The following is a 17,442-nucleotide window of genomic DNA, read 5'->3' on the forward strand; positions in this document are numbered from 1 at the left end:
ATAGAGGACTGGTATTTTAGCACGTAGCAACGGTTTGAAGTTAAAAGGGTTTTAATGATAGATTTGTTTATTAAAAACAGTTTTTTGCTTCATAAGTTGTTAAGTGATGGACTGGAGTCATGTGGATTATTGTGATGTTTTTATCAGCTGTTTGGACTCTCATTCTGATGGCATCCATTCACTGCAGAGGATCCACTGGTGAACAAGGGATGGAATGCAAAATTTCAATGTTTCAATGAAGAAACAAAATCAATCTACATCTTGGGTAATCTATTTCTTTAACATGAAAAACTATTTATTAAACAAATAGGAATAAAGCACTGTGTGTGTTTCCTGGGCATGTGTAGAACCTTGATTGAGGATGTTGCCATATCAGATGAACTTTCCTCCAATCCAATCTCTCTCCTTCTTTCTGCTCGGACTTCAGCATAGCTTTAGATGGAGAAGAAACAATTGTTTTTACTTCTCATTCGTTTAACTCCTATATTTATTGTGAAAAGCTGTAGACTGATCCTGTAATGTAGTGAATTTCTGAGAATATGCTAAATTTTGAAGGCCAAACTAAGATTTGCAGTAACACAATCTAACCACTAGATGGAAACATAAGTTAAACAAAAAACAACAGATACTGTAAAACACAATTAACTGCAGACTAATTCAAGAATATTAACTACTCTTGAAGTAGTTATGAACAGGCATTTGCACACAGATACCTGTAAGTTACAAATATTATTAATCCTAAAATATTTTTAAATGCTTGAAAATGTTTGTGTGAGCATTTTTAATGTTTTTTTGTTTATATGCATGTAAATGAGAGTGTGTGGCATGCACATTCTTTCCATATACTGTACATGCATAAATAACGATTGTGTGTGTTTTACCTGACCACACTGTGTGTACAGACGATGAACTCTGGTTTGGAGTTCCACTGGTGGTATGTGATGTAATAGTGTGTCTGTAGCCAGATCCACTGCTGCCCTTTAGTCAGAAACCGATAGTAACAGGATTTTCCTTTCCCACACTGCATCACTGCAATACACACACACACACACACACACACAAGATCAGTCTCTAAAAATGATTTGAAAGCTTCTTACAAGGTCTTTCATCTTTCCTGGTAGGGGCATATTCAGCTCCTCTGTGATTCACACAAACAGAACAAAATTTCTAAGACCGTATACTGACCTAGTTTTTAAAGAGAGAGAAGGAGCGAGAGAGATAACACTCACATTGTTTATGACACTGAGCAATCAGCTCCAGGTCATCCACATGGTAGTAATCGTAACCCGAGGTTCCTAAAACCTCAAACGGCAGGTACCCAATAATAGGAGAGGCCCTGTGAACACACAAACACACATATTCAGTACATACCATCTACTCATTCTACGCTTCTACTGAGCTGCTACCAGCACATGCACAATTCCAAGTATTGGCCCATTTTACAAAACAAGAATTCAGTCTTATATATGTACTTTAACACCCATTAAACTGGCAGTGCACTTAAGGAATGAATCATGGGGGCTCGGATGAACCTGCAGACACTCATCACCATGGGAACCGCTGAAATAAGAAAGATGGGTATCCATAGCCTGCCTGAGTCATATATGTGTCTGTGTGTAAATAAAGAGAAACGTAAGATTCTCCAAGGCTACAATTATTTAATCAAACATATAGTAAAACAGTAATACTTAATTTAAAATAACTGTTAATCTATTTTTCCTGAGCTGAGCAATTATGATAATCTTGAGAATTGTGGGAAATTAGATAGGACACGTCATACAGCAAATGACCTTTGCCAATATAAGATATCAACAGAGAAGAGTTTAAGTAACATAGCCGTATCAACTGACACTATTGTGTGATAATGTTAACTGTAAGAACCCTAAATACATTAATGACCTACGTTTGATGTATGATGAAATAGTGTATTGTTTAAATAATGCCAGTAGACCTTTCTGTCAAAAAGTAGTTAAAAGTGATCTTTTTAGGGCTGGATGGAATGAATATGTACCGGAGTTGCATTTGGAGGCCAGAGATGCTTTTAAAAATTGGGTTTTAACAGGGAAAGTAAGGTATGGCCCAGAATTTGAGAAAAAGAAATTGGCAAATGCCAAATTTAAATATGCTGTACGGTTTATTAAAAGAAATGAAGCAACCATGAGAGCAAACTCAATGGCTAAGAAATTTCAGAAAAGTGATGTTCATGACTTTTGGAAAGAAGTTAAGGTTATTAATAATAGTAAAGTACCGCTGCCAGCTAGTATTGAAGGGGTTGAGAATATTGTCAAAATTGTGGAGAGAATATTATAGGGATATTTTTAATTGTGCTGAGAGGCAGGAATTTGAAGTAGGTCATGTACCAAATGATATTGGTGTGATTATTAGACCTTCTGAGGTTAATTATGCTATTGAGAATTTGGCAGCAAATAAAGCATGTGTCCCTGATTTAATAGTAGCTGAACATCTGTAGTATGATAGCCAAAACATTTTAGTGTTACTTGCTTTGTGTCTTACAGGAATTTTGCTACATGGTGAATCTATGTTGACCGTTTTATTAGTGCAAGTAATTAAAGATAAAACTGGTCAAATATCCAGTATAGAAAATTATAGGCCAATTGCCTTAGCAAATATTATCTCAAAAGTATTTGAGCGTATCCTTATGGATAGGCTCAAAGAATATTTGGTAACTACAGATAATCAGTTTGGTTTTAAGAGGAAGCATGGTACTGATTTATGCATATATTCGCTAAAGGAAGTCGTTAGTGTGTATAATAGACACAATTCTACAGTATTTATGTGCTTTTTAGATGCTTCTAAGGCATTTGATCATATTAATCACACTAAGCTGTTTATGAAGTTGCAAGACAGAGGGGTTCCCCCATATTTGATTAGGATTTTTACAGTACTGGTATATACACATCAACCAATACAAGTCAGATGGGGTAGGAATGTTTCGGCACCCTTTTATGTGACAAATGGGGCTCGGCAAGGTGGAATATTATCACTAGAGGTCGAACGATAGTGGATTTTACCGATACCGATAGCTAGGTTGGACCACACTGGCCGATACCGATTAATCAACCGATAGTTTTCAAAATGGATACTGAAAGAGAGCTAGTGCTTTACTATTTAAAAAAAAAAGCAGCAACAGTACTGAACCATACTTTGTAAATGAATAAAAATATAAATATTATTTACTATATTGATCATTAAAGTTATTTCATAATTTGCTAATGTTAAAAGAAGAAACTTTAAAATGCAAAAATATAGCCTATTAGTAGCTAATAGTGAATGTTGAAATGAAAACACTCTAACAAGGAACAATACTTCCACAGTTTTCATTAATGCTACGAATGGACTTTTATTGTTAAATGTTACCATTTAAATTTCAACAGCCATGTTTAAATATCTACACAAGGCCATAGCATTAAAATTACATACATATGGATATTGTATGTGTACTCACACACTTTATTTGCTTCTATTTTTTAACACTTGATAATTATCTAATCAAAAAAAAAAAAGTTGCGCAGCGCTGCGTCTAGGAGAACTCAGAGGTATCTCACACACACACCAGACGCTTTGCGTTCAGATCAAGTGGCGGTCTAAGACAATTTATTTAAATCACCAAACGGACATAAGTTTGCATCAAGAATGAACAATGTGGCATAAATGAGTTTGAAGTTCGGTGTTTAAAAAAACAGAGCAAGCGGAAAGAGAACGCGCGATCTATTACAGCTCTCTATATGAAGCATACCGACTTTATTAGAGCCACAGAAAGACAAACGTTTTGCTGAAAAATGCACAATACATAATTTATAGCTTAGGGTGAAGTCATTATGTACATTCACAACGATTTGGGACAAATATAATGTAATTTAATAGAAAACTATGTGAATGGCGTTCTGTTCCGCGGCAGGCTTTTCTGTCGGCTGTATTTAAATGCGCGGCAGGAGTTTCCCGCTCTGTGCAGCGCTCAGTGTCACGTGTCAAAATAAACAACACGTGCTGTCAGTGATTTCTGCCTCTAGAGGCCGCTCTCGTACTGTATAATGCCAGCGGACTCTTCTCAGCCATTCAGGCAACGGTTGCAAACCGGAAAACTATCGGCATGGATTTTTGCCGATAACCGATAGTTGTGGCAATCAACTATCGGTGCCGATTAATCGGCTAAAACCGATGAATCAGTCGACCTCTAATTATCACCTCCTCTTTTTAATTTGTATATGGATGATCTCTCTGTTGAGTTAAATTAATGTAAAACTGGATGTGTAATAGGAGATAGTCTTATTAATCACTTGATGGATGCTGATGACTTATTCTATCCCCTTATAGTTCTAGGCTACAACAGTTGCTTTGTGTATGTTCAAATTATGGTGTGCAGCATGATATTGTATTTAATACGAAAAAGAGTGTGGTTATGATTGTTAAAACTAAAGAGGATTGGAAACAAATGTTTCCCTCCTTTTATTTAGGTGACCAAGTATTAAATGTGGTAAATAAAATAAAATATCTGGGTCACATTATTAGAGATAATTTGAATGATGATGATGTGCAACGCCAGTGCTATAAGTTATATGGACAAGCGATTATGTTGGCTCGTAAATTTTTACATGTGCACTGTTGACGTCAAAATAGCACTTTTTAAGAGCTTACTGTACTTCATTTTATACGTCACACTTATGGTGTAGTTATAGTATAGCTAAAATGAAAAAGTACCCAAGGTGAATGAGTGCAAGCCAATTGTTTGCATCTAGTGATGTTCCTACTTTGCATGCTGTTTTAAGGAATTATATGTATAGTTTTGTGTGTCGATTAAGGGATTCAAGAAATACAATCATAATGGCCTTAAATGATCCCACATTAAGTGATACAAGATATTCTTCCTTGTTTTGGAAACACTTGAATTCAAGTTTGTGTGTTTTTTTTTTCTTAAGTGATTGTTGTATGTGAATGTTTGTTGGTATGTAATTTTCTATTTTTATTGTGATATGGACCAAATGGGTCTGAAATAAAGAAATATTATTATTATTATTATTAATAATATTGTTATTATTTTAAATAAATGTAATTTTCTTATTGGAGGCACTGCCTCTCTTGCCTCCTCGGAGGAAACGCCCCTGGTGTGTGTGTGTATTTTTAATGTTTGTATGTTTTATACATACACACATATACATATATATTAATGTAAAAATTCTGTAATGTTTATTTAACCAAGGAAATGTGACTGGTACATGAATTTACATTTGATAAAAAAAAATGTTAAAAATTTAAAAATTTCAGAAACCGTAAACCATTTGTACATTTTATAGGTTGATTTCCCAATGTAAACATTGTGTTTCAAAACACTTTTCTTAACCGGCTTGACACCGCAACACTGGTTCAACCAATAGCATGATTTTGGGTACGGGACTATCTGTATGACTGAGCATGAAAAACACGGAGTATTTGGGAAACCTGTTTGAAAACCACAATATTAAGAGTGAATGATGTAGAAATGACACACTTCTCCTTTAAAAGAGAGAGTTTGACAAGACAGCTCGAATGTCCAATTATAGCGCTGTAGGGAACAGGAACATCCAGTACTTGCGCACACACACGGTTATGTAACTCTCTGGGGGTCACAAACGCCTCCTGAGTAAATAATCTCTATGCTGAAATTTATGAATGGCCACAGCAGACTAAAAACATTATATTAAAATACGAGTGTGAGAACTGATTCAAGTACAAGCACATCTGATGACATCGCTGGCCCTCGCAGCCGTGCGTGGGACAGCGGAAAGTCTGTATTAACAGATGTAAGTGGGTCAGCAACTGATGAATGAATCAAACAAATGACAATCAGAAGGAACCATGATTCAAATGGACGTAAATGAGTGTTGCATAAAAGACCATGCAGAATCACAACTTCAGAGGAGTCATTTGCATAATGAAGCAGCATTTGACTCACCTATGATCTAAGAAGAGAAATTTCCATTCCAGGCTGTGTCTTGATGTGAATTCATCACACACATCCTCCACGTTGCACAGATCCTTTAACACACACACACACACACACACACACACAGATAAGAAGTCTGTCCTTCCTTTGACGTAAGGATGAATGCAAGCGGTATGCGAGCATGATTTTGTGCATATGCGTTTAAGTACATGTGAATCAGTGTGTTTGTATGTATGTGGGGGTGGTTCCTCTATTACCTTTAGGAACTGAGGGGTCACGAGTCTCACTGTGGCCACGAGACAGATCTGCTCCTCTAGTGAGGACTGCAGCGTGCGTGGGAACGCCAGCTCATAACCGTTACATGAGGACAGAGGCACTGTGACACACAGAAAACAAGTTCTGTTAAAAAAAAAAAAATCCTACAATGACCAGATTTTAGAGATCAAGTATTATTCTTAGTCCAAGGTACATTTTTACATATATTCCACTATCTTCTAGTGGAAGAATGGCACTGAAAGAATTGTGTGTGTGTGTATGTATGTATATATATATATATATATATATATATATATATATATAAACAATAAAAATGATATTGTATTTCAAATAATAACCCTAGTAAAAAAAGTTATATTTAAAATACACTTATTTCATACCAAGTATAGTTCAAACCTATTAACATTTACTGACTCGGTCAAGACTCACTGATATAAAAATTATAATTAAACTTTATTTGGAGTACTACTTGTGTACAATGCACATTTCTTATTATGCCTAAAATGCGTTTCAGTGTCACTGTTGATGAGGATTATAGGTTGCCAGTTCACCTTTTACTCCTTAAATCGCGTTCTGTACACACATAATTCACTAAAATACAGGAATGACAACCGCATTAACTACTGAAAAATACAGGTAGTGACAACCGCATTTACAGAAATTCTATGCAGTGTGTATGGAACCGAACTGAACAACTAGTTGTTAATGACGTATTTAAACTCACATCAGAAATGTGTCTTCGTCTGTATGCGAGATGCAAGAAAATAAAAGTGAAATAAGTCTTAAACTTAGCATATTTTGACACGGGGCTAGTTGCGCTCACAAGGCCTGTGGTAAAGTGTCAGACAAAAAAAACAACAAACAAGGCCAAGCACAAAAAAACATTTTTATAACACCCAGAAAAAAATAAAATAAAATAAAAATCATACATCTCATATCCGCAACAGACCACTTTATTTACTCCAGTAAGTGCCTAGCTTTATGAGCTAAGACCAAACAACATGCCTAAAAACACTTGCAAATGTGAGGACATGGCAAAACGGCAAGACAGCGCTCTCTTAAGCAACCTCCGGAGCATAAACAAAACAGTATACTTGCAATAGTTCCACTTTAGCACAAACAAATATACTTCAGTATATCTTTAGTACGTCAACACTACTTCCGCACAATTAAAGTACAATTGAGTACAAAGGGTATTTTATTTTTTGAATATAATGGGTATTTTTATTAGGCACATAAATATGTAAATATATCTGTAGTATACGTAGCATATCAAATACATTTTAGTACATTTATTTTTCACTAGGGAATGCAAGTATATTTTAATTCTTTTATACTAACCAAATAAGAAAGTAAATTTATTGCAAATAAGTGTTTACAAAGAACTAGCATAGTTCTGGCCATGGCTTGAATGTTTCCTGTCTATTTCAATTCCAAGATTCTTCTCATTTTCACATTTCCTATTAGCAAAGATGTAACCTCACAATGACATTCTACATGCAAATGAGGAAACGGACCAATAATTCCAACATAGGCAAATGTCTCCTCCTCATTAAATCTCTTCCTCAACCAAGTGCACAGAAAAAAAAAAAAAAAGTGTGTTCGTTCTCAATGCTTATCACAGCTTACTTCTAGAATCAAGTAATTAAAAAATAAAAAAAAAATAAAAAAAATAATAAATCTAACTACCCATCAATTATTAGTGTCGCTGTTTGTGTTGCATGTGGCTGGGAGTACTAAAAGTGACAAATAAAAACCCACCGTTATTATGAAACTTGAAATCTCCAACAAATTTGACATGTTCGTACGTGGGCGGTTCTTTCGGGTCAATGTTCCCCCTTGCTAAATGACAGCAGAACTCGACATGCGTCTCATCTGAAAGAAAAAAAGAAAGAAAGAAAAGAAAAAGAGTGCACAGGGCAAGGAAAGAGACTGTTAGCAGCTGATATAACAGCAATTCGGTTTGTCAGGCGAATACACAAGGTTGAGGCTAATGTTCCATTATGGCTGTGGCCCCAGTGTGACATTGATGATTATCCTAAAATAGAGTACAATGACCTGACTGACCGTACAACAGTCTCTCTCTGTGTGTGTGTGTGTGTTTGTGTTTGTGCACAAGCGAGTGTGACCAGTGCAACAGAGGCGGTTCTGCTGATCGAATAAATGAATAATCAACAGTGACTGCTTTTTCAACCAGTATTATCATCTCTCAGTATTGGTGAGCATGTGTGTGTGCGTTTTAGGGATTGGGGTCAGGGTAAGAGATGTATGTGGGATTATCAGAGTGTTGTAACAGATAATCTGTGTTACACTGCACGCACTGAGCCTCTATAATTAGCCATGAGTGTAATCATAGAGCACACTACAGCCAGCCACTAAGACAGCACGCACTCGCAGCATATTGCATACATCTGTGTGATAGATTGTGTGTTGATCTGTGCATGCATGCATACTGTATGTATACTCACTGCTGTTGAGTAGGTCCACAGCAGAAGGCTCGGTCAAGAGCATGTGTGATGACAGAAGTTTATACACCTCTCCATGTTCTCGTTCTGGCAGGAAGTTCAAAATGTTCTGGTCCACCATATCTGACTGAGACACAGCAGTATCCATGACAACGTCACTCCTTGCTCTCTTTCATTAGTGCTACACAATGCAGTACATTTCCCACAATACTAAGCACTTACATACAACATAATTACACAAGACATCTTCACACTTTTCACAGATAATTTTTTTTTAAATAATTTTAAATAGTAACATTATTATTATTAAAAGTAGTAGTAACATTAGCAGCAGTAGTATTTATGGTTATCAATTAAAATTACACCATCGAAATAAACCATCTTGTGGCAGTGTTGCTACTAAAACTAAATCTATTAAAAATTAGATTTCGGTAATGGATCCTTTTCACATTTTCGGGTTTCTCAAAAGCAGACGATGTCATAGTTGGGTAACTTCTATAGAGGTTAACTGTAGACTACATCAAATGTGTGTTTTTTTTTTTTTTTTTGCATTTCCATTTGTAATTGAGGCAAAGGTAATAAAACACCAATTATAGTGTCATAAATGTACAGAAGTGTTTTTTTAATGAAAATGAGAAATGTGAAAATGGTCCGTTTGAATAAAGCTGAAATAAATTAGAAATGTTGGCAACTAACTGAAATACATAAGCTAAAATTATTAAAACTCATTAAATCTCAATAAATCACACATCAAAAAATATGTAAAACTAATAAAAACAAAAAGGTAACACTTTATTTCAATAGTCCACTTTGGATATTCTGCTAACAGTAAGTAACTTTGCAACTACATGTCAACTAGCAGTCATTAGAGTATTAGTAGACTGTCTGATTAATATCTGCTAACACTTTATTTTGATGTGCTCACAACATACTGACTATGAGAAACTTTGCAAGTATATGTCAACTTATTCTACTAACCCTAAACCTACCCTACTGAGAGTTAGTAGACATGTAGTTGCAACTTGATGAGAATTAGCTGACATGTAGTTACAAAGTTACTTATAGTTAGTAGAATGTCTAAAGTGGACTATCGAAATAAAGTGTAACCAAACAAAATGACTGAAACCATATCAAATACTATTCAAAATATTAATAAATACTATAATAGCACAAAGAATTATAAAACTGCCTTGTGGATAGAGGCAGCTTTCTGCTGTTATAGGAGCTAGTAACCCAAACACCATCTCAAGAAAATCTTAAGAGTATTAGCACAATCTGAGTAGATCCATAATGGCTACATGGCTTTCAGTGCCACCTGAGTTCAGCTTGGTCTGTTCCTCAATAACAAGGTCCTGCTAAGCCCTCCTCTCTGCTTAAAAAGGCCAAAGGTCAAGGTGGGTTTGACAGTTATGGAAGCATCTATCAGTATCATCAAACCGCATTAGTAACTCACACACAGTACGAACCGAAATAAAGGTACATTTTGAAAGCAAATCTCATTAGACTGGCAGCATGTGATCACACCATGAATGGATTTTGACGCATTTGCAGCAGTAAGAAGTGAGGAACATTGATTCAGGTTTATGAAATAGGCTTTTTTTTATGTAATAAATGAAACCACTTAACTGCCAATAACCTTCCACTTCAGTTGGGGGTATATTTTTCTGACAATTTCAGAAAAATATTCCATGAGCCACAGCACTTGACATTTCATGATTTTTAGATACTGTACAAATACAATTGAAGGTTTAAAAATTTGAAGCATTTCCTAAAGACTGTTGTCAACAGCCTACAGAAAACCTGCTGTGCGTGGGCATCTAAGTTTAGAAAAACATGACAATTATATTACTAATAACATGAGTTTGTCAGACTAGTCATGATATTCTCAGAGATAATGAGTTCATTTGATGAAAAGTAAAGCACCAAATCAAGTCCTCTTGGATGCACTGGATTGGGGTTTATTGCATTGCAATGACATCCTTCACTTACCGGCAGATGACCAATGAGAGACGAGACGCTGTCAGATACATATATGATGTTCCCATCTGTGGTAAGAGCTATTAGGAAACCATCTAATGCCTGTCATAACACAAAAAATTGCCGTTATGAATCTGCAGAAATTCACATAATATACTGATGACAATGTTCCTTTACAGTTTACCTAACAATGAAAATTCCGTCAGTACTGAATCATCAGTCATTATTCAGTGAATGACTGAACTCAACTTTGAATATTGGTCTTGTCTTCACACAAAGTAATAAATGGGTATTCAATTCATCATAGCTGAGAAAGATTGTTATGAAAAACCTTGGTAGCTGAAGAATGTTGTCTATCAGCCTCTTGAGGTCACACTGTTTTTTTCATTGTTTTCTTTATGTAACGAGAAACAAATGAAGGATTCCCCAACCCATACCATCTCCCACATTGCTGCTTTTACATGCCTTGTTCACTGGACATGTACTTTGGCAAATCTAAGACTGGGAACCGAGAAGAGCCAGAGGTTGTTTTTGAAAGGAAGTGTTCGACTGTGAATGTTTCCTTAATGCTGGAAACTCTGGGGATAATTCAAAAATGCCCCATAAAGCTCAACTTCCGGATTTAAGGCTATAGGAATGCTGTGCGCAGGTCAGCCTGACTCTCTTTATTAACATCCTGTATTTCTGCTACACGATTGAAGTTAAACTTGCATGAGTTTCCTTTATTTGTAATGTTTCTTTTTAAGTAGTCTCCACAGTTATGCCTGGAGCAGCACTATAAGGCATCTCATAGCCTCGCAAATTACATAAGTTGACAGCAAGGTACTTAGGAAATACACCTGAAGTGTGGAGTATTCCCACATGGCAACAGAGAAACTGAAGGTTGATGAAGCAGATATGACAGTTACCTCCAGCATTAACTGGGTGAATTCCTCGTTGCTGAGGAAAGAAGGCTTCCAGTCCTGCCGGATCTCACAGGATTCTGTTTGCGCCGTGATCTCTGGAAAACATCAAACAGCGGGAAAATGTTGTGAGAACTTGATTGTGGAATTCTGAGAAAGGAATTGTGTGGACTAATAGGTTTGGAAGGAATGGGTGAAAATGAAAAGAAATTTCAATCAAACAGTAAGGAAGTTGGAAACGGCAGTGGGATTGTTTATAGGAGCAGTGAAATCTGCTGCCAGTAAACGTTCTGCCGATGGCCTGACAGCTGTGCCCTGGATTCAGACAGGAAATGGAACTAGGCCCATCACACAGCAGCTCCTGGCACACAAAGGTGTTAGTAGTGATACTCCCAGGAGCTTGAAGTAGTTAGCTCCTCTCACCAATGCGAAAATAAATTATTCTGTTTTAGTCAGAGTCCAAAATGTGTGTAAACCCTGGCATTAGCGAAATAAAACGCAGTCAACGTTTAAATCAATTGTGGCACTGATAATGCAAACCGATTTGAATCAAATCAAACCATCTACCAAGCAAAACATCTGCAACTCGCTTGTCTTCTAATGAGGTTTACCTCTCTGGAAAATCAATTTTATCTGAATGAAGGTTTTTTTTTTTTTTTTCATCTCTAGAACTGCATGCGACCACACATATGCAAAATATTCCTTGCATACACAAATCATGATTCACGACTTCAGGTGCCGCTTCACTGAGAGATGATATTTTGAGAGAGAGTTGGATATAATTCTGTTTTTTTTTTTTTTATCATTTGTTGAAATATCCAAAATAAATGACATTAGATAATATTAGCACAAAAATAAAGGCAATGAGAGTGAAACTTGGGAGGAGAAATTTGACAAGTGTTAGGCACCAACATAAATGTCCATCAAACTACATTTATTTTTCCATCTGCTTTTATTTAATGTGACTTTTCTCCCTCACCTTTCTGTTTCTGCAGGAAGTCAATGGTTCTCTGCAGGATGGTGGATTTGTCCATCTTGCGGGGGTGACCTTGACCCTGCAGCATCGTACACAGCTCTTTAATGAGAACATTGAACTGGTCTCTTCTCTTCTTCTCTGATTTATTACGGGACGCCCTGCAGAGAAAGTGAGAGAGTGATGGACAAAAAGCATGCATTGAAAATAAATGTACATATGCTGACAACACACAAACATATAAAATGGATTAAATCGTTTTTAATGACAATTCTGCTTTGAAAGTGCAAGAAGATATCTTCGAAAAGAAAATGTCTGAATGCGATGATGGTGTTTGTGTATGATTTCTAATGAGAATCCCAGAAAACTAATGAAATACAAACAAATGTCTACTACACACTCTTATATGCAACAACAATTTTACAAATTTCAATTCAATAACAGTTGAGGATAGGCTTCCAGCTAATGGTTTATATAAAGTCTCCAAATGAAAGATTACTCAAGTGTGTAAACTCTCTTACTTCAGACACATTCCTGACACTTGGGAAACATTACCTAATGAGTACAATTGCAAACACCTGTGCTGGTAACAGTCCTTTTGTGGTGTACAATGTCATGCAAACATTTTTTTTTTTTAAACTTTCTCATGCTACAGAAAAAATGTTTTCTTCATTTTAATAATAATAATAATAATAATAATAATAATAATATACAAATGTCATGACCATTAGCATTGGGAGTAAAAGCAAAAAGTACTAAAATTTTGGTGTATTATTTATATTTATATATATATATATATATATATATATATATATATATATATATATATATATATATATATATATATATATATATATATATATATATATATATATATATATATATATATATACAGTGAGGAAAATAAGTATTTGAACACCCTGCTATTTTGCAAGTTCTCCCACTTAGAAATCATGGAGGGTCTGAAATTGTCATCGTAGGTGCATGTCCACTGTGAGAGACATAATCTAAAAAAAAATCCAGAAATCACAATGTATGATTTTTAACTATTTATTTGTATGATACAGCTGCAAATAAGTATTTGAACACCTGTCTATCAGCTAGAATTCTGACCCTCAAAGACCTGTTAGTCTGCCTTTAAAATGTCCACCTCCACTCCATTTATTATCCTAAATTAGATGCACCTGTTTGAGGTCGTTAGCTGCATAAAGACACCTGTCCACCCCATACAATCAGTAAGAATCCAACTACTAACATGGCCAAGACCAAAGAGCTGTCCAAAGACACTAGAGACAAAATTGTACACCTCCACAAGGCTGGAAAGGGCTACGGGAAATTGCCAAGCAGCTTGGTGAAAAAAGGTCCACTGTTGGAGCAATCATTAGAAAATGGAAGAAGCTAAACATGACTGTCAATCTCCCTCGGACTGGGGCTCCATGCAAGATCTCACCTCGTGGGGTCTCAATGATCCTAAGAAAGGTGAGAAATCAGCCCAGAACTACGGGAGGAGCTGGTCAATGACCTGAAAAGAGCTGGGACCACCGTTTCCAAGGTTACTGTTGGTAATACACTAAGGCGTCATGGTTTGAAATCATGCATGGCACGGAAGGTTCCCCTGCTTAAACCAGCACATGTCCAGGCCCGACTTAAGTTTGCCAATGACCATTTGGATGATCCAGAGGAGTCATGGGAGAAAGTCATGTGGTCAGATGAGACCAAAATAGAACTTTTGGTCATAATTCCACTAAACGTGTTTGGAGGAAGAAGAATGATGAGTACCATCCAAGAACACCATCCCTACTGTGAAGCATGGGGTGGTAGCATCATGCTTTGGGGCTGTTTTTCTGCACATGGGACAGGCGACTGCACTGTATTAAGGAGAGGATGACCGGGGCCATGTATTGCCAGATTTTGGGGAACAACCTCCTTCCCTCAGTTAGAGCATTGAAGATGGGTCGAGGCTGGGTCTTCCAACATGACAATGACCGAAGCACACAGCCAGGATAACCAAGGAGTGGCTCTGTAAGAAGCATATCAAGGTTCTGGCGTGGCCTAGCCAGTCTCAGACCTAAACCCAATAGAGAATCTTTGGAGGAGCTCAAACTCCGTGTTTCTCAGCGACAGGCCAGAAACCTGACTGATCTAGAGAAGATCTGTGTGGAGGTGGGCCAAAATCCCTCCTGCAGTGTGTGCAAACCTGGTGAAAAACTACAGGAAAGCGTTTGACCTCTGTAATTGCAAACAAAGGCTACTGTACCAAATATTAACATTGATTTTCTCAGGTGTTCAAATACTTATTTGCAGCTGTATCATACAAATAAATAGTTAAAAAATCATACATTGTGATTTCTGGATTTTTTTTTTTAGATTATGTCTCTCACAGTGGACATGCACCTACAATGACAATTTCAGACCCCTCCATGATTTCTAAGTGGGAGAACTTGCAAAATAGCAGGGTGTTCAAATACTTATTTTCCTCACTGTATATACACATATACATTTTTTTCTCCCATCAAAAATCCTTTCAACCCTATCAATTATCTCCAATTTTCATTACTCTCATTCTTTCTCTCTCAGCCCTAGATACTTTTTCCTCAAGGAAAATCTATTGTGTTGAATGAAAGTGTGAAGAGCTTTTAGAGGTGTGATTTCTTAATCACCTCTGGACACAATTAAAGTTCACAGGTTTACAGTCTAATGTGGGATTTTATTGTTCAACATTGCACAATAATGTGTACTACGACTATGAAGAGCTAAACATACAGACCTTTTTGCTCTGTCTTTCTCATCTTCATCCATTAAATCATCCACACAGCTGCCTGTGCTGAGAGGAAATCACAGGAAAATGTTTTCTATTTAAAATTTATTTTTGGCAAAATTAAAATCTCACAATATATGTATAACATGGCAAATGAATTATAAAGGTGCAAAAAGAACAAGCATATCGTGACGTTAGTATAGACTCACTCCCATTCCCTCCGGGTGGACGGACAAAGGCCTCCAAACTCCAAAAGGTTGTCCATGCTCACTCCTTCTCCCATTCAGGCCGTCTGGAAAGGCTAGAGTGTCCCATTCGTGTCTTCTACACTCGAAACACCCACAGAAATCCTAATGGACACCACACGCTAACCACCTAAGGCTAGTGGTTAGACACTACTCTCAAATCTCTGATGGCTAGGAGCTGGTGTTGACTGGCAGCCAATCGATGCTGCAGTTATGTTCTTACAGCAAGCTAGTCCTTAAAGGCCAAAAACTAGCTTACCATCAAGATACTGTTTATCTTGACTCTTGTCTTCCAGATGAAACATCTAATGCTAATGATGGAAACAGAAGAACCTGTTGAAGAAAACAAAAAGGGTGTTTTAGTTGCCAGGTTTTATGCTGTATTTATGATTGCTTTAGTCCATGACTAAGTAGTATTGGGCTGGTCAAGTGATCTCAACTGAAAAAAAGCTTTTTATAGACTAGAGACTCCTGTAGGCCTATACATAATTTTAAATATTAAATATTATAAAAAATAAAAATAAATAAATTAAAAATAAATATATATATATATATATATATATATATATATATTTATTTTTTATTTATTTATTTTTTATTTTTTATTTATTTATTTTTTATTTATTTATTTTTTTTAAGTTCACATGGATTTTTGCTGAGCAATAAAACAGGAGTCCTGGGTGCACGTTACATGGATAAAAAATACACTTAATTTACATATACTACTGACACTGAAACAATACAAAGCTGGTTGAAAAAGTTTAATGCATTTTTAATGCCTGGCACAAAGCACAAAGTTTTATTGAATAACAATGAACAATATTAAAAGTATCATACAAGCAGAACATTCATTGCCTTTTTGTGAAGCAGCAAACTGTTTTGTACACAATCAACAAAAAGTTTCAAATGAGTGATTTAAAAAAAATTTTTTTTTAACTATTTACAAGCCTGGAAAAATGGAAAAAGACCACCGACATTAATTAAATATTCTCTCCCTTTCTCTCTCTGTCAAATGAATAAAACATTGGCACTTCTCCAGATACATTACACTTCACCAAAGCCAGCAAAGATACCACATGCTGTGTGCTTCGTGATCAAAAAATAGCCAAAAATCAAAGTATACAGTTGAAAACTCAGAAGAGTAATATTAAAAAAATCATTATATTATTTAAAAAAAATAGATTTTGGATAATTACAGCTGAAAAGTCCCATCCATACTTTTGCTTTAAACATGTTATTCCCTGACAGCTAAAATATTTCCTTTAAAATGTCAGTGACATTATTATATTAAAGCAAAATATTACTATGAAATGTGAGCTTACTTGAGACAGTGAATACATTTATTTTTTTCAACTGTTACATTGATTGTAACACTCTGTCTTGTATTAAATTCAATATTATGATGTAATCTTTAGGTTTATTAATGGTATAAACCATGTTTCTTAAACCAGGTACATTTGTATTAAAAACGTAAAAGGTTACCATCTCGACCAAATCGGATTCCTTTACTTTCACAGTGAAAATATGTTGAATCATCACGCTATATGGAATGTGTACTTTTTTTTTTACCCAACAGTCACAGGAATCTGTTGATGCGCCACGGAACCTGTTCATCATCTAGAGCTACGCGCTCATTCAATAACTGCCTGCAATTGTTTCTCACGCCAACCTTTAAAATGATGAAGATTCTGGGTGTATCAGAGCTGTTTTAGCTCAAGTCTAATTATATACAAATCAGCTGTCGATCTCCACCTTAGTCCAGTCTATAATCCTTCTGCTTTGGACTACGGTGTAAACGGTTCGAACTGAGGTGCTGCTTACTCACTTTGTCAATTTTTGCATTAAATATTTAATGCAACATCCGATGACAAAGAAATGAAAATTCACAAAACGTATTGTGTTGAC

At 35.9% G+C, this 17,442-nt stretch overlaps 1 protein-coding gene across 6 annotated transcripts in view; it reads right to left on the reverse strand.

The window, feature by feature from the left end:
• The window catches only part of npas2 (neuronal PAS domain protein 2), a 67,172-nt gene that overhangs the window by 9,457 nt on the left and 40,273 nt on the right, over positions 1-17,442 (reverse strand). For 5 of the 6 annotated variants that reach the window (XM_058775792.1, XM_058775790.1, XM_058775793.1 and 2 more), the window contains exons 2-13: positions 15,502-15,870; positions 15,302-15,358; positions 12,541-12,695; positions 11,568-11,659; positions 10,672-10,761; positions 8,686-8,809; positions 7,979-8,092; positions 6,199-6,317; positions 5,951-6,033; positions 1,230-1,336; positions 882-1,029; positions 351-432 (exon numbers count right to left, since the gene is read on the reverse strand). In XM_058775792.1, the coding sequence (XP_058631775.1) occupies positions 351-432; positions 882-1,029; positions 1,230-1,336; positions 5,951-6,033; positions 6,199-6,317; positions 7,979-8,092; positions 8,686-8,809; positions 10,672-10,761; positions 11,568-11,659; positions 12,541-12,695; positions 15,302-15,358; positions 15,502-15,575 (1,245 nt within the window). In that variant the 5' untranslated portion in view covers positions 15,576-15,870. The remainder of the gene's footprint in view (positions 1-350; positions 433-881; positions 1,030-1,229; positions 1,337-5,950; positions 6,034-6,198; positions 6,318-7,978; positions 8,093-8,685; positions 8,810-10,671; positions 10,762-11,567; positions 11,660-12,540; positions 12,696-15,301; positions 15,359-15,501; positions 15,871-17,442) is intronic. The other variant, XM_058775796.1, reaches the window with a different exon arrangement.

This window comes from Onychostoma macrolepis, chromosome 05 (genome assembly GCF_012432095.1).
Source record: "Onychostoma macrolepis isolate SWU-2019 chromosome 05, ASM1243209v1, whole genome shotgun sequence".
In the NCBI taxonomy this organism is placed as follows: Eukaryota; Metazoa; Chordata; class Actinopteri; order Cypriniformes; family Cyprinidae; genus Onychostoma; species Onychostoma macrolepis.